The 27,758-nt window shown below is 47.6% G+C and overlaps 1 protein-coding gene across 4 annotated transcripts in view; it reads right to left on the bottom strand.

Annotated features, from left to right (window-relative positions):
- The window catches only part of DOCK11 (dedicator of cytokinesis 11), a 70,364-nt gene extending 43,033 nt beyond the window's left edge, over positions 1-27,331 (bottom strand). For all 4 annotated transcript variants that reach the window (XM_042825475.1, XM_042825476.1, XM_042825477.1 and 1 more), the window contains exons 1-14: positions 27,203-27,331; positions 12,674-12,790; positions 12,364-12,453; positions 11,616-11,698; positions 11,075-11,144; positions 9,013-9,108; positions 7,110-7,244; positions 6,048-6,225; positions 5,511-5,590; positions 5,151-5,234; positions 2,988-3,128; positions 1,131-1,340; positions 729-851; positions 306-388 (exon numbers count right to left, since the gene is read on the bottom strand). In XM_042825475.1, coding sequence (XP_042681409.1) covers positions 306-388; positions 729-851; positions 1,131-1,340; positions 2,988-3,128; positions 5,151-5,234; positions 5,511-5,590; positions 6,048-6,225; positions 7,110-7,244; positions 9,013-9,108; positions 11,075-11,144; positions 11,616-11,698; positions 12,364-12,453; positions 12,674-12,790; positions 27,203-27,304 — 1,592 coding nt within the window. In that variant the 5' untranslated portion in view covers positions 27,305-27,331. The remainder of the gene's footprint in view (positions 1-305; positions 389-728; positions 852-1,130; positions 1,341-2,987; positions 3,129-5,150; positions 5,235-5,510; positions 5,591-6,047; positions 6,226-7,109; positions 7,245-9,012; positions 9,109-11,074; positions 11,145-11,615; positions 11,699-12,363; positions 12,454-12,673; positions 12,791-27,202) is intronic.
- Positions 27,332-27,758: the final 427 nt, after the last annotated feature.

Here is a 27,758-nt window from a genome sequence, read left to right as displayed (position 1 = left end):
TGACCCACCCACAGGGATGTTCTGCCTCAAAATCAGTAGCTGCAGGTCAGCAGGAAGGTTACAGTCTTCCCAGCACTGTTTACTATTTAATATTTTGTTTCTAATTCTAGAGAGAGTATTTCAGGCCAATCCACGTTCTGCCTGAGAAGTCAGGGCCAGATCCTGCCCTCTGTTGCTTCCACGCAGCCTCACTGACTTCAGCAGCTTGGCCCTCAGCCCATTCAGCCACATCAGCCTGATGCTGTCCCAGATCACTGACAGCAGCAGCTCCCAACCCAGAAAAAGCACGGTCCAAGGCCACTAACCTGGCAGCCCAGCCAAAGGGCATCCGGTACTGCCCCAGACGGCTGCACACCTGCTTCGCCACCTTGTGGACCTTCTGGGCTGTCTGAAAAACACAAGAGAGAAGGTGAGCATGTGCCACTGCTTCCATGCTGCACTGGGAAAAGAAAAGAGAGGGCTGCACTCTCCAGGGAGGAGATGCTCTGTATTTCACAATGCACAGTGCTGCATACACACAGCATAGCATGGCCTGAGGAGCTGATAGAAAATCCCTGTCACTTCACACCATGCACATTTATTACAGCACAGGCAGCAGAATGTATGGAGAGCAGACTTTGCCAGAAAGCAGCTAAAGAGCAGCAGGAGCATCCCACATTACAGACCACACTACTGCTCACAGCAGCATGCAGTATCAGCAAGCAGACCCCCCCACAGCCCCACCTCACCTTCCCCGGGTCTGAGTTTTTCATGTATGGTTCTGCACAGTGTGTAATGCTGCCCTGCAGCACCTTTTCCACACGGGCCACCAGGAAGATCTCCGCATGCGGGTCGGTCACAGAGAAAACACCCTACAACAGACAAGACAGGGGACTGTCAGCAAGTGGGATACCCTACTTGTAGCACTGATTGTCCTCTCCCAGAGAGGACACAGACCTTACTCTGGCAGCTACCATGGATGGGCCATGGGAGCTATCAAGGCTTGAGAATGGTCAGCTCCTAAAGAATTCTAGCTAGGGTGCCTGTGAGCCCACAGTAGCAATCAGGCTGAGACTGACCGACAAATGAAGCTACTCAACAGCCACAGCCTTACAGAGACACAGAATGAGAGGACAAAGTCAGTTCTTCACCCGTTTTATGTAGCGCAGGCAGGACTCAGGGATCCCATGCACGAGGCTCTCGCCTGGCGAACGCCCCTTCACATCCTCCACCTTGGAAGCCGATGTATCCAGCAGCATGTCACGGACAGACGGAGGGTTCAGGTCCACGTGGAAGTCTGCAGAAATCTTGCAGTTATTTTTCAGGTCAAACAATGCCAAGCTGAGGAAAAAGGGCTCAACCTGCAAATGGAATCCATGTGTCAAAAAGTGCATGGTACCAACTCAAGGTTATTCACATGCATTGCCTTCCCCACCAGCCAGGCCTCCTGTATCTGTTTGTTCCATTAGTTTTGTCTATCAGAATTTTCCTGGATTCTTACAATTCATGCTTATTTGCTTTATAAATTCATAAGTTCACTTTTCCCCATTCATTATCTTCTGTTTTGATCTAATCAATTTTAAAAAAGGCTTTCATTAAAAAAAGGGAGGGAGTTTTCTATAAATGATAAACTACAAGTTTGGAGAAAAAAATGATCCAAATTACTCAGTTAGAGCTGTTTAACCCGGGTAATGGGATAGAAAGCAGCTTAAGAATGTTAATGTTCACTTGCTGAAGAATACCTCTTATTGCCTGAAGCCCATCAGCTCTGGGTGGCCCATCTGTAGATACAGAACATTCCCTTGCTGCTACACACAGGGGGCACAGAAGCAAAGTAGGTGCAAACCACCTCCCAGCCAGGAGAGCTAGCACAAGGCTGGGAATTCTATGTGCAAAATCTGCATGTGGGGAGCTGCTCTACAGCTGAAAGCTGTCTTGCACCAAGCTCAGCTTGTTTTGTAGCTATTGACCTTGACAGCACAATGCAAGTGGCAACAATATCATGTGTTTTTAGTTCAATGATCACAGAAGGTGTTGTCCACATAAAGATAAAAGTGAAGGCTGGAAGAGAGGCTGTAGCACATCCGAGATGTTACAGCATAAGTTGGAGGCCTCAGTACTAAAATTACCTCAGTACTAAAAACATGCTGATTAAGTCCAGCACTGGGCTGATAATATCAATCAAATAATATCAATCTGTTATCAGTGATGCATTCATCTGCTGGAAGGGACTGAAGAACAAGTTTGGCGTGCTGGTTGATCCCACCAGGACTGTGATACCATCAGCACAGACTGGTCAGCTCATGCTGCTGCCTCCCAGCCCTGCAATGCTATCTGCTGCTCTGGGCACCCCTGGGTCAAGGACAGACTCCGATGCAGGACATGGTAACAGGGAGAATGTCTTGGGAGAAAACACTGGGAGAGAGTCGTTTGTTCAAGTCTGGCAGACCAAAGCCAGAGGAGAGATGTAATTGCTAGCTACAATTTTCTGAGTTGCTGGCTAAGATACAAGGAAAAGCTTTTTAGGCTAAGGCACAGCTTTGGCACAATAACAAATGCATATAATAAAGTGAGTGTGAATACTGTTGGTCTGGGAGACAGGAGATTTCAGAACAGGGAAATCCCTTGCCATTAGAGGAAATGAAATAAAACACAGCGATGGGTGCCTTGGAGATGGAGCTTAATCATTTACCAACAGGACTTTCATAGGGATCCAGAATATTGCAAACACACTCCCTGTTCCCTGTGCACCTGAACCTCTGGCTTCCTAGTATTCCCAGTTCCTGGCAGGCCAAGGTATATTAGGGCAACTCCATCCCAAGACATATTCTGGAACACCAGAATACCCAGGCAGGCAAACCCTGCAAAGACCCTGGGCCAGCAGACAGCACCTGCCCAGGCCCCACCATAACTCATGGCAGAATGGGACTCCTTTATCCATCCAGATCAACCTGCCATAGGTTTTTGTTGCCAGTAGACAAAGCAGGAAATGCCAGAGCTCTCCTTACGTTGGTGGGTCCTCCCTCTGACTGGTCGCTGAGCTGAGCGAGGAGGTTGAGGGACAAATCTTGGCAGCAGACCACAAAGCGCCTGCTGCTCTTCTCCTCGAATGGCTTCACGTCCGGCTCCATCCCCGAGAAGTCGAGCCTCTAGACAGCAAACAAACAAATCTGGTCTCATTAAAAAAGAAAACATACCCCCCAAAAAATGTTAAGGGGTCACATTACAGCCAGTACGACCTTGACCATTTTTAAGTGGTGCAAAAAGGACAAGATGTCCACAGATGAGTGCCATTTTGTGATGTTACACAAATGTGTTCAAGACATGAATTCATGGGGATGTATCAATTTTTAGCTATCTGGTTTGTAGAGCACAGAAAACTAAACCTCAGAATGATTTCAGTTCCTTCCTGCTTTGCTGTAACCCTGGGGATCTTCCCAAAACACCATTTAGAGCTTGGGGAAGAAAGTGGAGTATAAGCTGTCATTACTCTCGGAAAAGTATCTTCCACTTTGAAGATTTGACTAGTTTAAGACATGGTCCCTGTGCCTGAAATAGAGAGAAGGCACGTGCTTTTGGGATCATGAACATCTTGAGCTGAAGGCATTTCTAGATGCAGGGCAGTAAGTGGTATGGTTAGCAACAACAAGGGCTGCCCGCAGAGCTGGTTGGGAAATCCAAACAGCTTTGGTTATCATCACATCCTTCCTAACCCAGCACACACATGGCCGGTTATTTCCTCAGTGCCTACCCTTCTCAGAGAGCAGGCGCATATGTGACCAAAATACCATCAGCCACGGAAAGACTCATAACCTTCACCACTCCCACTGTCCTGGGCACCAGGGCCACAGTTACCAACCCCCCCTAAACATCAGCACATCTCTCAGTGACGATCTGGCATGGTTCTATTTGCTTTTTCTCCCTCAAATTCTGCAGAACCTGCTTGCAAAAGTTGAGATCTCACAATCAAGTAATTTGTGCAAAACAGGGTGCAACTGTTCATCTGATTCTGAGAAACTCTTCCGACTGCTTTCTCCATTTCCATTCTATGAGGAAAATGCACTGCAGGTGCACGTTCCTTCTCCCAGTTTCCTTAGCAGCAGGCACACAAGCACGTACACATTGCACTGACTGGGGAGGTGATTTTGGATGTCCAGTCTAAGAGCAGATCTGACTGACCCACACCACGATGTGGAGCTCTGTGTGCTTAGGGAGGGCAGAAAATCTAGCCAAAATTAAAAAAAAAAAAAAGTTCTGTGTGCTGCATTAAATGATATTTTCATTTTTATTATTTGATTAAGTCATAGGAAACTTCTTCAAGCTTCTCTAGAAAAACAAACAAACAAACAAACAGAAAAACCCACACCAAAATCTCTCCTGGATGCCTCAGGACTATCTGTCAAATACTTTAAAGAGGTGCCAGGAAAAAAGCTCATTTAGTACCATTAAACTTTTTAAAGCCTAATTACACTTCCTTGTTAAACCAGGATGTTTTTCTTCACAGGTGTGAACAAGTAAAAAAAAAAACGTTCCAGAAAGGGAACCAGAAACTAAGAGAGGACTTGGAACAATTCTCTGCAATTGTGTTAACAATTGCAGCTCATTCCACTGAAATCCCACAGCTGGGTCTTGGCAGAGAGCTGAGCAGAGAGGTTAAAGCTGAGCAGAAAACAAACCAAATAGTGTCCAATCCCCTACTTTGGGCATTAGAACAGTGTGTGGAGTTTCTTCTGCTTGTACCTCCCCACATGTGAAAACTCTGCAGTTCACCTCTAGCGTTACTGTTCGTTCCTCCAGATGTGCTGAGGCCATGCAGCACTGCAGCTCTCTTTGCAATCCCACTTCTGCTGCTTCTGCCCCACTGTGGGACCCTCCCAGAGGCCCAAATGATGAGTTTGAGATGCAGAAACAACACAATGCATGACAGAAGCCAGAAAAGCTGGAGGGAGGCCACATGGGGGGCTACTGCAAATGCTCCTTTTGTTTGAGCTATCAGGTGAGCATTGATTTGTTCATACCTCATTGATAGGGAGGTAGGCTGAACTCTTAGTCTCCAACCTGCCAAAAATCATGCTGTATCTGCGGGCAAATGCTGTGGTTGTTTAAGGAAATAGGGGAGGCACGATACCAAGGGAGCAAAACCTCACATTTGCCAACAGGGGAACGTTTACCTGGACTTCTGGGTCAAAAGAAAAGAGGTTTTGTCTTCCATCATTTCTGCTCAGTTTGTTCAGCTGATCTGTTTCTCTTCCATACTAGGACAAAGAAAAGCATTGATATTACTGCCTGGCCTCACATCCATTCAATGAAAGAATGGGAGAAAATAAAATAAATATTTTTCAGGTATCCTCTGTGGTGGTGCAAGGCTTCCCAGCTGCATCCACCAACACCACTCAGAGTAAGGCAATGCAGCTCTGCTAACTGAGAAAGTAGACAGAAGCAGGCAGCTGCACTCTGGATCATGCAGGAGATAGAAGTGGTGGAGAGAGCTAGAGATGGGGCTGAGAGAGCGATCCCTGCAAACACAATACCTTCATCAGCTCTGGATGCATGCTTCTCTCCAGGCTTTCCAGGATGTTTTCTGATTTTCCCTGCGTGCTTGATTCATCATCTGCAAGGACACGAAAAGCAGATGTTCAAAACAACTGCAGGAGCACCATTCTATTTTCCTCTGCCAGAAAGCATCCTGCAATATTTGCTTACAATAGCACAAAAATAGTTTATGGATAATTTATAGAGACTTTTCCACTTGGATGTAAGATTTTTCCATACGTTACTAATAGCAGAATGTACTATTAACAGCCTGCTAGATTTTTCCAAAGCAGAACTTCAGCCCAACTTTCCAGGGGTCTTGAAACGCTGCCATGGATTTCCCATCCAGAGGAAGGGTCATGTTTCTCTCCACTTTTATCCTTCAGAATATTGTCTGCATTACACTAAGCCATTTGGCATAGCATCCTTTGTCAGCCACAACACTTGCAATTAATCCAGAAAGAAAAATGGATGCTTCTGCAGGCACCCTGCTTGCTTCCTGCTAGAGAAGGTTGAAGGCTGATTTATGAACTGACCTTGTGCAGCTTCCACAGTATCTTTCTTCTCTTGCACCGAACTCTCACTATTGCTCTGAATGATCTTTCTCAGAGTCACCAGCCACTCTTCCATCTCCTGCTCTGTTTCAGCTGCAAGGTAGTGGCTGTACTTATCTATCGTCTTGAGTTCAAATGCATAGCGGCGCATCTTGGGACACTGAACAAAGAAGAAAGGGCAAGTTTTGTGTTACGCCTCCCTCAATAAATCAGCACAGCATTTTCTGCAAAGCTCCTCTCTGAAAAAGCGACCTGAACTGAAATGCTATGACAGGGAAGAAGAATCACCTCACCACACAAGGACCCTCCTCAGTACCTCTGCTGCAGTAATCAGTGAGGGCTGTACGGTTGCAATCATGTGCAATACAGCTCCACTGCTGCCAGTTACTCTGAGAGTGGAATTAAGCCAGAATGAACCACAGACATTGCACTGAGGAACAGCAGCAGGCTCCCTCTTATGTCATCAGACCTTTAATATTTACCCAGAGAAGCCAGGAGTTGGATTTGTCCAACACAATAAGTAATGTGGCACATTTAGAGGAATCTATCTTAGAGGAAAGCGGTTCAATATCATTTTCTGATCTCTGTCTTTAAACATCATTTCCCAATGAGAAACCCAGGCAAATCTGATGCAACTTGGGCAGTACATCCTGTACACCACCAAGACATCTTCACTTCTGCGTTAGCTGTGTTCAGAAAGATAGATGGAAACGGCTCTGACTCATCTGTGCTGAAGCAAACAGCCAAAGTAATTCAAGCTGCCGTGTGCCGGCTCTGCCACACTTGGTGCTTGGAGCTTCAGCTCTGACAGGAACAGCAGAAGGCACAGCAGTGATGCACTGCTACACTTGGCTCTCAACCCAAGCTGAAGCCCAATAAAAATACCTTCTTCTATAACCTTACAGGCACTTTAGGAGTGGTACACCTGTAGGGCTGCACATTTGGGTTAGTTGGTAAGCCCTTTCTTTCACCTCTCAGTGTCACAGAGTGAACATTTCCATCTCTGAGCTTGCAAAGCATCAGCCCAAGTACAGGCACACCTACCTGGACCACATCATTACAAGCATCCAGGAAAATACAGCCTTTGGATTCTTTTGAAATTTTCTCATCTTTGTAGGAATTTAGAATGTAGGAGCCATCCGTGAGTTGTGACAGGTAAAAATATCTCCTCTTGAATACCTGCAAAAGTATAACATCTCACTCGTGGAAGTACTCACTCTGCTGGATATCCCAAGCAACAGTCTCAGTTTCTGCCCTCCTGCTATTGAGAAAATATTGTTAACAAGAAGCACTGATGACCCTTGAGTGTTGTAGATGCACCCCTCTGAGAATGACTTGGTTTTGTAATGAGAGACTTTGTCATCTGCTTTAATTTTAATGTCTTTGTTGTTATTATGAGTTTGTCCATCCAAAGCAAAGCCCCAGGGCTTCTAGCTCATCTCTCAGCTGGCTTAAGCCTCAGTTTGTGCACATGGCAAATCTAGATCAGTGCAGCACATTCATCCTGCCCTCCAGCACGTATTTCTAGAGTTTTTTTTAATAAAGACCTCAGAATTACAAAGTAAGCCTCCAGAAGACTTCAGAATAGACACGTGGAAATTCCTAGCCCTCAAATGCAAGCCAAAGAATACTGCAATCCATGCAAGTGCTCGTGGTTTCATTTACTGTGGTTTTGTGTGGCCATTTTTTTCTAACACGTCTGTTTTCATGAACTGGCTTTGGCTTAGTGTGTTCAGTTCCCACCTCAAATGCAGTAAGTTTGAGAGAGATACCTGCATGTTTGAGTTATGGTTATGAAGACTGAATTAATTCATTAGCCAGCACACTCTCCAGCTTTCTCTCAGAACACCTTCCTTCACACTTGTCAGCCCATAGGCATTGGACTATAATTCAGGAGAGCATTCTGGCAGCAGTTAAGACAGCACCATATGCTGGCAGGTGTGTGAGGCACGGGGTGCATCTCACAGTGGCTGGATATCACTCTTAGCAGAACCACGAAGCACCCCAGGGTGAAGCAGCATTGCAAAGCTCTAAGTGTTCCCACTGTTCTGAATACATGGAATAGCTACAAAAGAAACATTTGTCACCCCAGATGGGAGACTACCAGTAATTCTGTGCCTCCATCACTGCTGACACAATCACATGTTCAATAAAACCACTTGCTCGCTTGCACAGAACTGTGCCCAACCCCACTCAATGATATCCTCTGGCATCATTTAGATAAGTAGCTTGCTGCAGGAACTGTAATTACCAACAAAGCAAGGAACCTCATTGCAGCCATCCCTCAGCTGCACAGCTGAGGATAAATACACAGTATTCTCTCTGTGCTGTAAGAAGGCAGCTGCATGGTGGAACATAGGGCAGGCTTCTTGCCATGGCAAAAACCTGTAGTGGAACTATTAAAAATTTCCACTGCAAAACCTAAGCAATGTCAGGCCAGATTGTGTGCAAGGGAAAACAAGAGACAAGGCAGCTGTTGCTTCGAGGTCAGTAATGCTCTGTCTCCTCAGTGACATCATCCCTGCTTTTAGAGCAAAGGCTTGTCATTTCAATTTAAAGCTGCTCTCTGTACATATTTCCCACCAGTAAGGAAACTATCAATTTAGAGAGTCTTCTTTGCAGGGCAGCTATTTGTTATTTAAATTGCCTTCCTCTTCCTAGCCTCTGCTGCTCATTTTGAAAACAATCTTGGTTTACTTGAGAACACTTTGCCTTCTTGCTCAGATTGCCTGTTGTGATTAGAAGTGCACTGGGCTTAAATTCTGGGAAGGGAAGAACCAAAAGCTGTTTCCAGACTGCATTTTCCAACCCATCTTGGGATGCCCTGTAAGAGAGGTGGATGCACCCAAACCTGAAAGCATCCCTGCACTCCCACTGCCTTTAGAGATAGGATCTGAACAGAGGTTGTGTCTTGTTCACAATTAACCTAACACAGGATAAGGCTCACCCTCATAGTAACAGTGATTGTGCTGTTGACATTTGCTTTGTGCAACCAGCCTTGCTTTATCACACCGCCCTTCTGGGAGCACAGAGATGAGGAATCCTGAAAGAGAGCAAAAGATCAGAAAAAGAGCAGGTCAGCTTAACTGCCTCCCATGTAAAATCCCCCTGGGACACAAGGGTATGTCTGCACTGGAAAGCAATACTGTTAACCACAGCAGGATAGTTAACCCCATAGTGTAGAATGCACACTTAACATGTAAAGCGTTATCCCAAGAAAATTCAGAGTCATCTCTTTCCAAAGGAACAAGCTGGTTTGGGTCACCTTTCAAAGGAAAAAATACATCTATGCTGACAGAGCTGCACAGGGGTTTTGCAATGGGGAAATGCATGTTGGCTCTTAGGCAGTATTTCAAAAAGCTGGGGAAGTAGGACATTTTCTAGATGGTCTCTTAGGACAGTTGCAAAATGCAGCACTTCGGATTCACTTCATCATTTCTTTTTTGCATAAATGAACTTACCATTTTAAATTGAGGCAACAGAACATCAAACCCAAATAGCTGAAATGTGACTGACTTGTTTCACGCTTATCAAACCGGAAGGTTTCAAGTGACCCAGCTGCACTGTTCTTGGCACATTGGCTGGGATTTCTACCTTTGGTCCTGCCTTGTGCTCCCAGAAAGGGAGAGCAGCCCTCCACCCATACCTGGCAATGACCTCCACTAGGGACAGAAGAAAACTTGCCCTGTCCCTTCCAATGACTCAGCAGCAGAGGTGAACCTGGACTATTTGCCCATGAGCTATCAAGGCACTGCTTTTTATCATCTCCTGCATCCAAAACAGCAGCTTTTCAACTCTTTTCTTGCCAGACTTCCAATTCAAAAAAGTTTCTAATGCTTTATTTCCCTGGGTAAAACAACCCACAGTTTCTCCTTCAAAAAGTTTCAACTTTTTTTCATCCAGAGAATCAAGAGAATTCTTTCACATGAATTTCCATTGCATATCCTCATGTAAATGTTCTGTCAGGAAACTATAACAGAAGCCTTTAGATACGGCCAAGCCAAAAGACATAAATGCCAAAATATCTGCCAAGGTACTTAGAATACTCTTCCATTACCAACAATGGTAACTGCATTTGTTTGTGTATTTGGGACACTGATCAGAAGAAAGCAAGCCCTCCACCACGTTTGGATAGCATATCCTTGTCTCTTTACTTGTTCAGAGGCATGCTGATAAGATACCACTCAGCTCTGTCTCCAGCCTAAAGCAAATACTATTAAGGAGGTAACGGAGCAAGTGAACAACATACTACCAACACAGCCAAAAAATCAAAGCTAGATTTGACAATACATTTCCTTCTAGGAAAAAGCTATCTCAGTCCAGACAAGAACTGTGCTGGGACATACAAAACAATTACTAAAAGCATGCTGAAGTAACTCTTCAGAACTACAGCACTGCAAGAAAGAAACTTCCCTGTTCCTGTCTGCTCCTCAGCAGCATCTCAGTGCCATGCAGATTTTAACAGCTGGACTAAACTCCTTACACTGTAATCCAAGAATTCTTAATGCCAAGTGTGTGAATTAAACTTCCCATAGGAAAGCACTACCCTCCTTCTGCAGAAAATGTGATATACACAGTAAGTAAGAACTGCAGATTATGAGGCAGAGCACAAACCTTTTGAAGAAGAGGACCCTGATGTAGTTGTATCTATGTGCACCATGTGGCTGGAAACCAAACTGCTTTAAATTACGGCCATGAAGAATTTTACTTAGTTTGTCAGTTGGCTTCTTTTTTTTTTTCTTTCTCTCTTTCATTGCTGCACTGAATCAAGTAGAAAAGCCATGAAAAACTGGATGGCTCATCTTCCATCTAATTTAGGAGACTCTTGGCTCCGGCAGATTATCTTGTCCCATGTTCAATTAGATCAATGTCTCAGTTCTGGCCCCATGTCTGTAGTATGAAGCACCTCACCAGAAAACCACTGCTGGGAAGTGAATTCTGACTTTGCCTGGTGAAATCAACCTTTTAACAGATCTTAGAGTGGAATATGTAAAACATTTTCTCCTTACCTCATCTTTTTCAAAGTCTTCATCGATTTCAAACACGTGGCTTGGAATCTTGTCTGGCCTGAAGGATTTGCTGAAATCACAACACATTTGAATTGTTAATGACTGGGGAACACAGATCCTCTACAGCTTTGCCATGCCAGTTACACTAGCAAGTTCTGCAGAAGATGCTAGGAGACTTCCACCCCTTAGAGCTAGGGAGAGCCAACTTCTGAGCACACCTTGTGGGAGCCAAGTGCAGAGACCACTCAACTACCTTTCTGTTTTATCTGTTTGTCTCTGCAGAGCTTTTGCTGACTTGCATTTACGCAGCACAGGGATGCAGGAGGCCCATCTGCCTTCCATCTCACTGAAAGAGAAGCCAGATCAGGCAGCAAGATTATCCGCAAATTTTAATATGATTTGATCAGTGCTGTTGCTCCATTGCTGCCTCACTTCTCTGCAGGCTCTTCAGAACAGACCTACTTTGACTGTTTCTCCTAAGCCTGATCAAACCATGGCCCTGTGAACACACATTAGTATTCCAAGGGAGTGTGACACTTACCATGGCAACATCCGAAAGTCTCCTGAGTATTCTTCATATTTGTAGTTCACCACGTGCCAGTCAGAGCTGTAGGTTTTAATGCACTGGAAGGAAAACAGTAGAGCTCTTTGAGATTTACAGCAAGCAGAACAAAACCATGCACAAGTCCAAAAGTTTACAGGCTGCTGGGTGAGGTAAGCAGGGTTGCTTCACTTATTTTGTGCTGCCACACAGAACTTCATAGGAAACTTCTCAGTATGGAGACAAAAATCACACAGCATCTGGCTAGACACAGCTACTGATTTTGAATCTACAGAGCTCCAAGACTTTAAAAAACGAGCAGTGATCTGGGAGGGGATTGCTTCCCAAGAAAGATTTCCTGCCCTCAGAACTGCAGTGCCTCTCATTCAATGCTGACCATCACTTGGCATTTATTTCCACTGCCCTTGGAGGGGAATGGTCCTAGAGAGCAGCATTTTGCAGAACAAACCTGCAGCACTCAGGATGCAGGGAGGGAAGCTGTGCAGCCCAGCCCTGCTGCTCATCTGCACCTTGCAGCTCAAGCCACACACATTGCCTGAGTACAAAACCTGATGGGAAGGAGCAAAGCACAAGATGCACAGGTGGGAACTAGCTAGTGCAAACACCCTGCCAGCAAGCAGCTCTTCCTATGCAGGAAAAGACAATCTGCAACTTGCAGACAGCAGCTACAGGAGAACATCTTGCCTAAGGTGCTGTGGGCAGGAACTGCGTGGACTTTTGCCCCTACCTCTTTGACAAAGAGGCTCTGAGCTTTCTTGAGAGCATCTTCTGGCACTGTAGACTGGACAGTTCTTCTCTGCCGACTGATGACTGAGAGCTGCAGGGAAAAGGGAAAAATGGTTTCATTGCAAACTGGGTCTCCACGGTTTGAAGCTTGTTTTGAGTAAACGCAGTGGGCCCAAATCACCGGGGGGTCTTTTCACTTTTATGTGTCAGTAACACAGCCAAAATCAACATGTGGCCAAGAGTGGAAATTTTCCAAGGTAAGCAGGAGATGAATGAGTCTCAAAGAGAAAAAACAGCCAGCATGAACTCACAGACACATCTTCAATCGGAAATATCAGCAGGTCCCGGAGGGGATCGCTGTAGATCTGAACTTTGCGTTGGAGGATCACGTTCTCATAGTCCAAGGGTTCAACCACTTTGGTTTTTTCCTGCAGGAAAAATAGAAGACAGTAACAATTACATACATATATATAAAATAACCAATAACTAACGTCTTGTACATAATTTAGTCAGATGTCTTCAAACCACGTTACCAGTGGATTGCCCATTAACAATTGGGTGCATGCACGATGCAAGGAAGCACTGGCATGCATGCTTTGCAGTGATGAAAACAAAGGGTTAAATTATTCAGGCTTGGTTATAATCTACAGGAAGAAAGCAAGTACTGCACTGCTCTTGCCCAGGCATAGTCTCTAATTTCTTAATGGAGGAAGAAATCCTCTTCCACAGGCTGCAAGCTCCAGCTCCCTCCAGTATGAGCAGAGCTCAGCAGCAACACAGGCTCCTGCACCAGCATGAAGCTGGTTTCACTAAATGAGCTGATGAGAGCCTTTAGAAAGGTGCTGCTGGCAGGATGGGAACAAGCTGCCTGCAATTCCAGCACAGGGATCCTCTCTGTGGAAGGAAGATCCCTCTGGAAATGCAGGAAAGCCCTCTGCATAAGCCACACCTATGGCTGGAAAACTCTAGAGCTTGGCTTTGCTCTTATTTACATTTCTGGGCAGCAAGAGGAACTTCTCCAAAATCCCTGGAGTCATCATTAAAAACTATCAGGAGAATGCCAGCACGTTTTCTCTTGTATTACTTCTGTTCATGCTACAAGTCCAGAAAACAGAGCTTAAAAAAAACCTACAGAGGCAACTTCCAAAGCAGGAAAACATCATCTCAGCTTTCCAACCCTAGACATCAGCATTTGTAAGTACAAATCAGGCACTGCAGTTGAGAAGGTTACTCTGTACACTGAAAGCAAACACATGACATGCACATGAATAGTTACAATAAAAGAGGAAGGAATTTCCAATTTTATCTCTGAATTCCAGCTAAAAGTCTGCTCGTGCCTGGCTATGCTACAGATGGTTCTAACGTGATGCCAGGCTGGCAGGTACCCAAGGGAGAGCATGCCCTTGCAGGTGGGGCTGTCCACTCTTAGAAATGGAATGTCAGAATCTCCTTAATCATCACCAAACTTAACTGAATATTTTCCCTTGGATGAATTGTTCTTGGCTGTTCCTCCATTCCAGGCGCATACCTGGCAAGCCTGTGATATGTGCAATGAAATACAAGATGAAATATTTTCCCCAAAACACTTCAGAAATGCAAGGAGGGTACCTCTCAGACTGCATTTCTCAGGACTGCATCCCAGCAGCAGGATGAGATGCTGAGGCAGGTCAGCATGGAGCCTGTGTGCAATCTAACCTGTATTACCAACATGAGTGATGTCTCAGGGGCAGCTGCTTTGCCCTGCTTCTGTCTGTCCGCAGAGAATGTCTTACTTTTGTCTGGGGAAAGTACACCTCCTGCCCCAGGCATTCTCGCATTCAAAATGCCTATTTTCCATGCTTGCAGGAATCCAGCAAGGATTTGCTCAGTTGAAACGTTTCCCTCTTAATCGCGCTTTGGAAAACTTTGCCTCACTCCTAATGCAGTCCTAAAAGAAAATTCCAGAGCTTATTGAGCAGCACTGGAGCATAACAGGGAGCAGCCCGGTGGGTCACAGCTGGGGAAGGGCAGCGTGGCCCCAGAAGAGAGCCCACACTGTGGTATGAGAGCTGCCAGCCCCAACACTGCTTCTGCTCCAGGATCTGAGTTGCACAGGGATCTCATGTAAAAGAAAAGGACTACCAGAAAAAACAGGAGTCCCTAAAACCCAGCAGGAAGATGGAGAGAAGGGATCCAGTTTTTCCTTGGTTAGCCTCACACTCCTTAAATGCTTAATTGAATTTGGTTAATCATCCGGAGCACCAGTGTGATTTCATTACAGTGCTACACACTGCTGCGGATTTGCCAAGCCTGGCACGTTAATGTGAATTAACACATCGGGATGCTCACAGACTGTTCTCCCATTTGTGGGCATAAGGTCTGGTGTCCCTAAATCTCAACAGCTCTGGTGCCATCCCTGCAGCAATCCCACCAGCACCCCCAGCATGAGCTGCTTAAACTCACACCAGCTCACCCTGCCCTAGAGTAAGGCTAAATTAGATTCCTAAGAGCCCTGTGCGTTGCTGTGGTGTTAAGTAGTGGCTTTGGGTACTCCAAATTCAGCTGTGTGATGGCTCTTTGCAGCATGACTGCAAGACAACGCTGCATGCAGTGCACCCTGCGTGACATAACTGATTTAGTTGTCACAAGCCATGAGGGGAACCACAGCAACGTCTCAAAGGATGTAGGTCAAGCCATATGCAAGCAGAGCAACTGCTGAGAAAAGGATGTGGTGTGGCCTCTGCCTGCTGCCACGGAAACACGGACACCTCTGTCAGTCTGTCGGAGCCCTGCAAACAGAGCAGCAGAGCAGGAGGGAGCCCCCGCTCCCCCTCTGGTCCCAGCAGGGCAGGAGATAAAACGCTAAGCCCTGAAAAGCAGATTTTGAAGTCTTAGTTCTTCTAATGAGCAGTGTTCAAGCACACCTCCCAAACCAGACCCAGCCCTGCTGCCCAGCGCTGTCACAACAGCAGATGGCACCCACCAAAGCCATTATGAAAGCGGAGGAAGAACTATTACGCTAAAGCAATTAGAGTCTTAAAACCACAAATTCCTCCACAGGGAAAGCCAATTTTAAGTGCAAAGAAATGCTGCCAGTCTAGCAACAAACCCAACGCGTTTCTGCAGGAAAAAAAATGCACAGTGCTGCATGGGCCTGCATGAGGCCAGGTCACAAGCTGCTCTTGGACAATGGCACGAGCAAAACAACAGCCCGTCTATTGCACTATTGACTCTCCACCAAGAAGCAAGCTGGCTGGCATTTTAACAGGAAATTCAATTGAATTGCTTCAACAGAAACATGCCCACGAACGCCAGCGCAAGGCAGCACAGAGAGCCGGGCCCCAGGAAAACCCCATGGAAATGTCTCCAGCCTCGCTGCCCTGAGCCATCTCCTGACCGTAGCCATTTGCAAAGCACATGAAAATCCTTACGTTTGCTTTATGAACAAGGGTTCCCACATTCAACTGGAAAGGGCATTTCTATTTTCTACTTCTACAGCTCTGAACACAGTGGCCACCTGTCTTCTACTGTCCTGCATTTAAACAGTACAAATGTGGTATTTTTTTTTATTATGTGAATAATGCTTTTCTGAGCTCTCGTTCTCTCAGAATTACTATGGGTATAACAGCAGTGACACTACTGTACAGAAAGTGAAGGAAAAATGTTTAATTTGAGGTTATTTTAAAACAGCAGCCTAGGGAAAATGATCAGAAACGTATGTATTCTCAGTGATTTCAGGCTGGCCGTCATTTAAAACAAACAATATCCAGAGAAGAAAGCAAACTTATGGCAAACCCAGCTGGTTTGGCTCTGCGTTACCCAGTTTTCTCATTGCCTTGACACCCGCCCCATGTGGGCTGACAGCTCACTTTTCCCCCTGCTCAGCAGAAGGCAGCTCCTCACAGCCCCAGAAGAATCCACAGCCCCAGCATAACGAACACACCATGCTCAGCTTTCACTTCTTCCCTACGGTCCCCAGTGGGTATGATGCATGGCCATCCCTGCCTCCACCAAAACACTCCACGGCTCAGCAGCACTTGGCACACAGTGATTTTGCAATCCTCAGAAGTGAAGTTTGACCCAGCGCCACAAACCCACCCTCACAAAGCAGCTAGAGACATAAGTGATCCGTGTATTGAAAGTGATGCTTCTCTGAAGTGTCTGAAAGAACAGGAAACAGCATGGACCATATGTACATATCAGTGTATTGTCTTAGACTGCACCCAAAATCTAGCAAGCATTTTACTGCCCATTTACTACTTCACCTGCAACCTCGTAACATACTTAGGTCCTTACACTTGCAACACCTAGCAAAGCATAGATATTAAAACAAATCCCATAGGACCAAGTGGGTGAAATACACAGAAAATAGGAGACAAATTCAAAATGGGGAATTGATTCAAAGCTCAAGAGGCAAAAAAGAGGAAGCACACACCCCTTGGCCGTACCAACCACAGACACAGCGCTTCCGAGAGCAACATCAGCCCAGGGAGGGACCCTGTCCTACCATAATACATAACCTGCACATGCAGAGAGATCACTCAGAGAAGAAAACTCCCCAGTTATGGCATTGCTCATGAAACCTGAAGGTCATGGGAAAGTTTATATGAAATCTGGGAACCAAGAAACACACTTGGCAACTTGCATGGGCAAATGGAAGTGAGGGATTTCACTCCATAGAAAAGCTTTTCCAAAGGCAGGGGTTCAGAGACCACCAGTCGTGTCACTCTCAGACCATGTAGTCCTAAAGAGGTTTTTTTTATTTAAGTAGCACATCTGTGGCTCTTCACTTTCTCAGCCCCCAGCTCCAGCACTGCCATCTGATCGCATTTGCAGGCTCTAGCTCCAGCTTGCAGGAAGGCTGGAGTGCTTCATTTAAAAAACCTTAGATTCACACATAATTCATCATCCCAGGAGCCTGGGCAGAAGGAAGAACAGCAAAAAGTGAGAAATGCTTTGCTTGCCTATCCAACATCTGGAACCATCGTAACCCAGTACAAAGCCAAACAGTGTCTTTGGCACAATGCCTTCAGAAGGAGAGGAGAAAGGAAAGAGGTCAGAACAGAGCAACAGGGGAGGAAGGGCAAACAGAGCAGCAGCGTTAGTCAGCACAGATGGCAGCAGGCACAACACAACGCAGCCTTGCTGCTGCCAAGTAGTTTGCAGGCTTCTCAGCACAGCCACGTTCAGGGAGAAGCCAGGAGGGAGGCAAAGATGCAGCTCCCATGGGACAGTGCTGCAAACACGGCTGTCAGCTGGATGGAAGTGCGGGGCCCAGGGTGAGCTGTGCAGACATGGGCTATGGTAAAACCACAGGGAGGAAAAACAGTCAATACGGCTGGGTATGAGGAGGCCAAGACTATTTTTAAGCTGTCTAGAGAGAAGGAGGTTTAAAAACACAAGGCAAATGCCCAGGCAGGAATCCTAGCTGTGTTGGAGGCACAAAACCCTGCGACCTAGGAAGAGTCTACAGGACTTGGCCACAGTTCTGACCCAAAACCCTGGGAGTTGTTTGTATGAAAGACATGAAGGAGTTACAGGCAGAGGGAACGGTTGTTGTGAGGAAGGCTGAGTTGAGTCTGGAGACAGGGGTTGAAGAAAAGCAGGGCTGAGGAGACACTGGGCAGGGAGGAAGGAAGGAAGGGGTTCAGCTCATCTGTTTGCACCTGTCCCAGAAGCAAACAGATCCTCCTTCTGGCAGTGTGGGTGAGATGCTAGGTGACACCTTCAGCAGGGCAGCCCAGCGCTGCTCATCTCATACCCTGGAAACAGCCATATGCCAGCTGTGGTCAAGGCAGGCACAGCAGATTCTTCCTTCCCCAATCCCCGGCACACCCTCAGCAAGCATTCCCACACAAGGCTGCTGTAATTCCTCTCTCCTCTTCTCTGCACTGAACAGAGATGGCTGGCTCTGCCTGGAGTGCTCAGTGGAATAAAAAAATCAAGTGATGGGGAAGGGAGGATGGGTGCACGGTTCTGGCACCCTGCAAGGAAACATCTGCAGTGAAGATTACTCATGTTTTCCATCCTAAAGCACACAGTTCAAGTTCTGCACAAAGCAGTCTCGCTGCCTACACCTGCCTGCTCCCGCAGGACAGGGCACACAGGGCAGAAGCCTCAGCTGAGCACTCTAAGGCAGATCCTGGCATTCAAATGAAAGATTTTGATGACTGACTACTGCAAAAAGAAAAACAAAACAACAAAAACCCACGGTAGATCAAGTCACTGCAACCTTTCCTTTCCCCCCTACCTCTGGCCCTTTTGTCGTGTGCACTGGGGTCAGCACATGCTGGGTTCTGGGCTGCTGCATGTTGCCAGTTTGCACTCATTTGGGATTGAATCCAAGCTGGTGAACCCAGCTCAGAACCATGCATCGATTGGAACTAGGATGTCCCCTTTTTCAATGTTATGCTCAATTCTCTAACGAAAAAGGAAGTGCTTGTAGTTATCAGTATTGTCTTCGACAGCATCAATTCAAGATAAAAGCTTGGAGAAAATTTGACAAAATGGTCAAGATATTGATGTCAGGGGTGACCCATTATTACTGCTCAGTCGTGGCAAATTGAAGTGAGTCAAGGTCTGGCTTCAGACTGGCTTGGAGATGATAGGAAGTCAGGATAACCTTCATTTCCTTCCACTTATTTAGCAGTGGACTCCACGCTTGACAGTCTTTAGGAGATCGCATTTTGAAGCTTAGATCTGCAACCACAAGGGCCAGAGATGCTGTTGTTTTTTTCCTGAAAGCTGAGAAACTTGCACAATCATTTGAGCTAAAGGAAAAAGCTGTTCAACAGAGTGGTGGGTTTCAGCCAACCTGCACATGTCACCTCTGAAAGCAGCATCCCAATCAAAAAGGAAACACACCACCAGATTGTAGCTGGGACATGCCACAGCATCTCCAATCCCCAGAAACATCCAAAATCCCACTTCTTCCTGCATGCAAGGGTATATCCTGGCTCAAACCCAGCCCTGCTGCCCACCGAACAGGGCTCAGTGCATCCCTGCATCAGCAGAGCTGCACCTGCATCCAGCTGAGCGTCTCCTGCAGAGAGTGAGAGAGATGGAAACGCAGGGCTGCTCTGATTTTCTCCTCTGAAAATAATAGTGCTAATAGAAATTGGCAAAAAGCTCCGGGTTTCCATGGGACAGCTGAATTCCTGCCAGACATGAATTCTCAAAACATTCTGTAAGTGCAGGAATGCTAAAAAAGGGGAAATAGTAATTACAACAACAATAATACTTATTTATATAAGCTCTTAACTGGAGCACCCCAAAGTGATTTTCAGATGTCACTGCTATTTCATCATTTATTTATGTAGTACGAGTTTTATATTTAGCATCCAGTTCCAGAAGATCCAACTACAGAACATCTTAAAACAATTAATTGCACATAAGCAGAACTCCTCCCTTTCCTGCCTGCTCCCAAAACTCCTTGTTTTTCACTCAAGAAACCTTGTGCTCTGGGCCAAGCCAGCCCTGCAGCCACTCCTGCAGGCAAACCGTGGCTGGAGGCTCACCCCAGTCTCTTCAGCACTACAGAAGAACTGGAGCAGGAAGTCACAGATGGGTTTTGGGTTGCCTTAGCAATAAGGTGAACACCCACAACAGTGAAATCAAGCCCCAGAGATGTTGGTGGTGATTGAAACAGCTCAGGAAGTTGTCTGCATAGCCCCCATCTCAGCTTTGCCTGCGGTAGCTGCTAAGTGAAATGGTTCTCTCCTCAGTAAGCACTGTGTGACTGTATGCTCCATAGCTGCCAGGCAGGATCTGCAGTGCTTCAGCCCAGCCAAAATCATGCTCTTGGTGGAGGCACCTCCAAGCTTCCCCAGAATGAAGACATCCATACGAATGTCAGCATTATGCAAAGGGACAAGGGAGCGCAGGGGAAAAGGTTGAATGCAACTTTCCAAACCGCTGCCTGGGGGACTGGGGTTTGCCTCCCTAAAACCCAGCTTTGTGCTGCATTCAGCCCTCTCCACCACCTTTCTCCAGGAGTGGAAGGCTCCTTTCACCTCTCCTGACTCAGTGGCTCTGCAGCTGCATGGGGTTGAACTGCACAAAAAGTTCTCCACTCACAGATTCACCACTTCCACCAAACACCTGAGAAATGGGTGAGCCTAGCTTTTGCTTTACTTTCAGACATCATTACCCCTCAGGTACACCCACCCCAAGCCCTCAGCATGCAAGTTGTGGCCCTGTCCTCCTCCATCTGTGCTCTCCCAGCACAGCACAGCTCCAACCTACATCCCAGTCTCCTGACCACCACCAGAATACAACTCGAAGTATGGCTGTCACAGAAAAAAAGCTGCTGCACCACGATATGACTAAGTCCTAACTTTGTCCAGGAAAGAAGCCATTCTTACCCTTAGCTGCACTTTTGCCATGTCCCTACTCAGGGGATGGAGAGGCCAGGGTGCTGCAGTAGGGACGTCAATCAGTATGGAGTTAGGGCAGGAGGAAGGAGCAAGGATACTCTGGACCCAAGCAGTGGTCTCCTTCCACACAGCCGCTCCCCAAGGACAGCCCCGTGACAGGAGTTATTAATAGGAGAGAGAAAGAAATTGCATTTCAGCAAGAAAGGAGAGAGGGGTGAGAAAGAGGTTAGGAACAAGCAGACCTGACCCCATTAGAGAAGCAGCAGGAGGCAGAGAAAAGCTGTAAAGATGAGACAGGGCTGTACTGAAGGGAAGAGCCAGCAAGAGAGAGCTTTGATTTGCACTTTTTAAGGGAATGAAAGAGATAGAGAAAAGATGGTGACAGGGAATCATACTCCAGTATTTCTAAGATGACAGCAGTGCCCACAAAGGCACACAAACCCATCCTTCTTTTCCTTAGCCAGAACAGGAGCGAGGAGGCCAATTAAGCAGGGAAACCTAAAACCACAGCCCTAAGACTGGTTGCTCTTCAGCTGCTGTGTGCGACTGTGATTTGCATTCTCAGGCTGTAGAAATGTCAAAAGCTTTGTGTAATTTTGCATCATTAGAGATGATAAATCAGTGTGCAAAGAGCTAAATGGAATCACATAAGAGCCACCAAACTGCCTAAATAAAAGGATGCTGTAATAGGCACTCTAGCAGCCTAACTTCAAATGCTCCTGGGCCTCGGGGTGTACACTGCAAATATCTTCATATACCAGAAAGGGCTGAAACAAAGTCCCACAGCAATTCCCTTTCTGAATTTTGGGCACACCAAATCCCCATCCGCATTGCTGGTGGTCGGCTGCCGGCACTGCTGACAACCATCTGTTCCAGGCACTGCTGGCAGCAGGTCAGGGCAGATGCTGTCAATGCAGGGACGCCTGCATCTCCATGGCATTGCCTCCAGCACACAACCAACTACTCTCAGCTTTGCCCAACAAGCACAAAAAGCACAGCCACAGAGCTTGTAACATGTGGCAAGAGGTACGTGCACAGAGCTCACATCCTCAGAGCCTTCCTATAATGAGCTCATGGAAACCTACTTCAAGGATGCTTTGGGAAGGATAAGACTTATTGTCTACGTGAAGCTGTTGGAGCCTCCAAAAACCTCAGGAAGTGGCCACACTGAGCGTGGTTCATCCTCCAGTGCCCATTTCTCAGCATAAGGAGGAGGCATTGTTCTCTGTCCCAGACTGGGTGTCAGTGGCAGACGCTCTGAGGTTTGTAGGAAGCAGCCCCAGGTGGCTGCATGGTGTGCAGACCTTGCTGCCCTCTGTAAAGTGATGCCCTTCACCCAGAGCACATCTGCTGTGCACTCAGACGGAGCAGCCCTGACCACTTGCACTGCACACACAGCCCGAGGCCATTTAGCACTGAGCTAAATGAGGTCCTTGACAGCAAGAACACCAACTCAGGAAGACAAGTGATTAATTTTAAGAACGCGTTTAAGTGTTTTCTATGAGTAATAACCTCACTGTGAACACTTCTACAGAAATCACCCGAGCTTGCGGTGCTGGCACTCCGGAGGCAAAACTCCCACTGAAGCAGAGGCAGAATTTCCTCCCAAGTCTCCACTACGACTCTTTTGCTATTGAAGTTATGCAAACACAGCACATCGACTGCACCCAAAGGGGAACATGCATATATTCCGTGTCTCTCTTGAGCACTGAGATCACTACAAGCACTGCACATAAACAGCCTTCACACTGATCAAAGCGAACTTAGCTTATTAAAGGAGGATCCTATGCAGAAAGCTGATCTCCTCTGCAGGAGTATAAATTCAGTAGCATATAATATAGATTAAGCTGTTAGAAAAACACTGAGAGAACAAAGCGCCTTTTTGCTTCCAGTCAAAACCTTCTCAACATCACTCTTTGGAAGCTTTTTATCTCCTGTTTGGTTCCTGCCTGAAACCTAGTGGTACATACCAGCCCAGCCCAGCCCGGATCAAACAGAACCCATCTCCTCCTGGCATGCAGCCCACAGCCTCATGTCAAAGCTGCCAGCAGCACTGCGTAACACAGGAGAGAAGGCGCTCTCACATCTGGATGGCAAGAATCAGTGCAGTTTGCACACAGATGATCTCCCATGCTGCAGTTGCTGGGAGCTGATGTGCTGGCAGACATATGGCTGAAGCTGGGAGCGTGCCCACGTGCATGGGGCTCACTCCTGCAGCCACATCCCACTGCACAGCATGCACATCACCAAGCAGTGCTACTGAGCTGGCCAACACCCAGCGTGGGGAAAGCCTGCTGCCCAGATACGGTGCTCCCAGGCCGTGTCCTTCGGTAAAGCTGTGAATGTATCTTCAGTTAATCTGCGTAGAAATGATGTAAAGAAAAGCAGAGCTCTCGTGGGAGATCAAAAATTGCCACCAGATGACTTGTTTTAGCAGCATGGTGGGAAAATGGACTGTCTGTGTTTTGTCAAACGTTTGCTCCTCTGATCTTATCCTCTCCCACACATTTTATTTCTCTGTCACAACTCAGAGAATGACACCTTTGGAAAACTTGCAACATGCTTGAGACAACCCTCTCATACTGGTACACTGCTCACTGCATGGCTCCTGTGAGGAGAGGAGGTCCAAGAGAGGCCCAACTCTATGTTGTCAGGCTGGATATTAGATAGAATTTCTTCTCCAAAAGAGCAGTGCTGCAGTGGCACAGCTGCCCAGGGAGTGTTGGGGTGACTGTAGCTGGAGGTACTCCAGAACCGTGGGGATGTGGCACTGAGGGATGTGGTCATGGGCATGGTGAGGGCAGGTTGGGGTTAGACATGGAGATCTTAGTGATCTTTTCCAACCTGAATGTTTCTATGATTCATCCAAAGAAATAAGCCACTCCAGGCAGCCGGTCCGGCTTCCCACGCAGAAGGCAGAGCATTTGCTATGCTGCAGCACCACAAGATTACGGCTCTCATTCATGTGCATTCTGCTCAACTCTACACCACCCAATAAGTTTTGGGGGAAAGCTAAAATGAGGCAAAGGAGAGGTGCAGAGATACCTCCACCAGACCACAGAGTGCACATCCACATCCCCAGGGCATGGGCTGAGCTCCATCCCATGGCACTGCTGTGGTTGCGCAGGTCACGCGTTCGTTGGCAGCTCACTGTGGGCTCCTCATCCCATCCCATAATAGTCAGTAACATCCCAAGTGTGGAGAGAATGGGAGGAAGGAGGTTTCACTGAAGGCCTTAGCCAAGAACGCCAGTATCCATTCACTGCCAAAGGTCCTCTGGCTGATCTCCTTGAGCTCCAACCTGGATCCTTCTCTTGGGTTTCAACACTTTAGCTATGAATTTGTAGTTTGAACGCAGTGTTTTACTACTGTTGCCCCAAGGTTCAAACTGCATGTAATTTCATGACTAGGAATGGTTTAAATTACTGCACTTAGGCCTGATCCTCTCTCTAACCAAATCTTAAAACTTTCCTTCATTGTTTTGCACGCCATTTATCTCACCAGCCAATTTAATGCTGTTGCTAAATTCATCTACTGAAAACAGTGACTTTGTTGGTTATTTTGCCAAACTTCCACCCGTTGATTTATAACCAGTAACATACATCAAGGCCCATTCAAAGCTGAAGCTGATACAATCTGCTCTGCGGCTTTGCAAAGAAGAGTGGGCATAAAAAAAAATCAGGGTTCCTGTGGTGCTGCTCTGTAGGGCTGTGTGTGCTTTCAAGGGATTCCTACTGAGGACTTTTGTCTCACCAAAAGCTCCTCTACACAGCGCATCATAGAATCCTAGGATGGCCTGGGTTAAAAAGGATCACAATGATCACCTATTTTCAACCCACTGCTATGTGCAGGGTCACCAACCAGCAGACCAGGCTGCCCAGAGCCACATCCAGCCTGGCCTTGAATGCTTCCAGGGTTGGACATCCACAACCCTTGGGCAACCTGTTCCAGTGCATCTGTGAACACAATGCAATGCCAGAATGCCAGCCAGGAATGACACTGGGAACAGAGCACAGGAAGGGGAATAGATAAGCACCAACTGAAAGCTGTACTTCATCCTTCTTCATCCACTGAAGGACTGAGGCGTCCCTGGGCTCCCTGCCACAGCTGGGTGCTACAGATCAGGACTACAGCCCCACTTGTAACAAGAGCAGCACTGACTGCCCCCCAGCAGCTGGTGCAAAGGAAGGACACAGGTACCCCAGGGCACCTGGAGGAGACTGGAGTGAAGCACGGGACAGATCCCATTGCTCTTTCCATCCCATCCCTTTCACAGACGCAAGGAGAGAAGTTACACCCACCCCCCGACTGACATCACTCCAGGTTTGCACACCAAAGAGAGAAATAAATGTTCTCCTTCTGCTAAACCAGTATAACTAGGGAACCAGGAACAGAAAGAGCACGACATGAGCTGCACTGCACCTGCAGGACCACGCTTTGGGAGCTGCCTCTCTGCCTTGCAGCATCACAGTGTTCCTGCCTGGAGATGCATCTCCTCTAATGCACAAATTACAGCTCCATGCAGGCTGACCTTTTCCATGACGTTAAAGGTTCTCCTCACAGAGATGTTTTCATTTAGCAGTATTTCATCCACAGACTGCAAATGGCTTCTTATTCCAGACAGTTCCTCCTCCTGAGGGAGTGCTCTGGATGCCCAAAGTGCTGAAATCCACCACATAGCAATAAAGCTTCATGGTACCCACTCTTTCCTGGAAGGAAGATGAGTGCCCTGGTGCACACAGTGCTAGTTTTGCACCCCACACTTTGCTTTCATTCATGCTTATCCTCACAGTTTCCTATGGACTCAGCTACAACCAGATCTTGGACACCAATCCCATCCACTTATAAACCGTGAAGGGAGAGGAACCACCTTGCTCCAGGAACCACCTGGAGCAACCTGAGGAGCACGCTCCTCATCCCTCATTGCTAAGGGTGTCTGAAGTGCTAACCAAGACAGTCCTTTAAGCTCACACCACCTCCGTTCCCATTCTCCAAATGCTGCAGTATCCTATGGCTCTTCCAGGAATGAGGAAGTGCTGGGATTTATCCCTTTGCTGCTGAAGTGTCAAAAGCAGGAAACTCTGCCAAGAGCAGGAATCAGAGCCACCTGCCCTATCCTCCTCCAGTGCTTGGCTACAAACGCAGTGAGCAGAGCAGCAGCTCTGGGGATTTGCCTTTCTGAAAGAGAATGAGAGAGAATTGGCAGAGGTGGTGCAGGCAGTGAAACCCTGGAGAGGCTCAAAAAGAGTGGCTGCTGAACCCTGCCATTCCTATAGGCTGCTGTCAGGGTTTCATTTATTCTCATCTGCAATCCCACCCATCCCTCTAGGCTCTGACAGAGGGCACACGGCACAGGCATTGTGCCACCATTTGCTTGTAGGACACCAAAGCTCTTGAGGTTCTAAACAAGAGGTTCCACCAGTTATTATGAAGCATTTATCTGAATGTATTGTTGATGAAAGAGTGAAAGCAAACCCCACAGGAGCCTGTAAAGACATAGGAAACAATTGCATTGGCACAAGGAAACCAGACTGGATTGCCAATGTGACTTTTTTTTGGCCTTAGGAATTGGGAAATATACAGGAAAACTCTATTTTTTTAAGAAAATTTTAAAACTCTCCATCTATTTAGCTCATGCACAATTCAATATTCACTCAACTCCTGCTGCACTTTCTGCATGTCCCATTTCCTAACCTTCCATCAAAGTCAAGGTCAAGTGTGATTGCACGCTAGAGTGAGCAATGAGCAATGCTGAAACACATCCAACAGAGCTCAGGGAAGCTTTGAACTACCCCAGCATCCCCCCGGGGCACTGCAGCCAACATTTGCACAGCTGTGCACACAACGAAGACAACCTGCTGCAGCATCCCACATGGAGGGATGAAACGCATCCAATACACGTGGCTTCCATCCCAGATGTTGGGGCACAGTTCCTGAGATGCTCACAGCAATGCCAGCTCCCTTCAATCTCACACCCTTTGTTTACCAGTTTCGCAATGCCTGCAGCCAACCAGGATGAGCTCCGTTACCTGTCTGCTCATTGCCCTGCACTGATGAATCCTCATCGATCCGTGCTCCCTCCACACAAGTACCACCCAACTAACCCAAGGTGACAGAAGCATCGGTTCCTGCGATCCCCACACCTCTGGAGCACGTTCAGATGGGCACAGCGATGGCAGGCAGCAAGCGGGGCCGAAGGCAGGATGGCACAGCACAACCCGTGGGAAGGAGCACCCGAAGAGGGCATTGTGCTCCCGCCCCGCCCTCCCCCATCTCCTGCCCGGCTCAGCCGCGCCCTGCCCGGCCCTTCTGCCTCACCCAGAGCTCCCCATCCCCTGCTCATCCCTTTCCTCCTCCTTCTCTCCCGCTCTGAGCATCCCCTGCCCATCTCCGCCCCTTTCGCCGCCGTTCCCTCGGGCTGGGAGCTGCCCAAGGTACCGCCGCACCGCGCCGTACCGAACCGGAGCTCCCCTCCTTGCCACTCACCAACACGAAAGAGCTTCGCACCGCCTCCGAAACGCTCTGCCGCAGCTCGGCGGCCGTGCCCGGCTTGCTGAGCCGCTTGGTGAACTTCCTCACTTCCGACATGGCGACATGGTCCGAGCGGATCCGAGCCGAGCGGGGCCGCGCCGCGGGCTGCTGCCTCCCAGCGCCGGGCGGGGCCGGGCCGGGCGGAGCCGCTGAGCGGCGGGCGGGGACGAGGAGGGACCGAGCTCAGCCCCCGCCCCGGTCCGGCCCCGCTTTGTCCCTTCAGCAGGTGTTAGGCGCTTCCCGGCCGCAGAGAGCCGAGCTTACAGGCGCTTCCGTACCGTTAGGGCTCATGCTCCACACGCAGCCCTCTCCAAAGCGGGTTCCTGCTGCCTTCCTGTTAGGCTAAGCATCCAGCAGGACGAGATCCCGCTACTGAGCATCTCCAGCCTATGGGATTTGCAGTAGGAAAGTGCTTTGATCACAGCGCGTACGATCCCAGCTCGCTACCTGGTTGCTCGGCCAGAAGTCAGGAAAGGAAAGGAGTTAATGCCTGCTCCTGCGCCCAGTAGCT

The sequence above is a fragment of the Centrocercus urophasianus genome, unplaced genomic scaffold (genome assembly GCF_019232065.1).
Source record: "Centrocercus urophasianus isolate 14NV4802_14NV808 unplaced genomic scaffold, USGS_Curo_1.0 seq_24, whole genome shotgun sequence".
NCBI lineage: Eukaryota > Metazoa > Chordata > Aves > Galliformes > Phasianidae > Centrocercus > Centrocercus urophasianus.
This window is presented reverse-complemented; position numbering and strand designations above follow the sequence as displayed.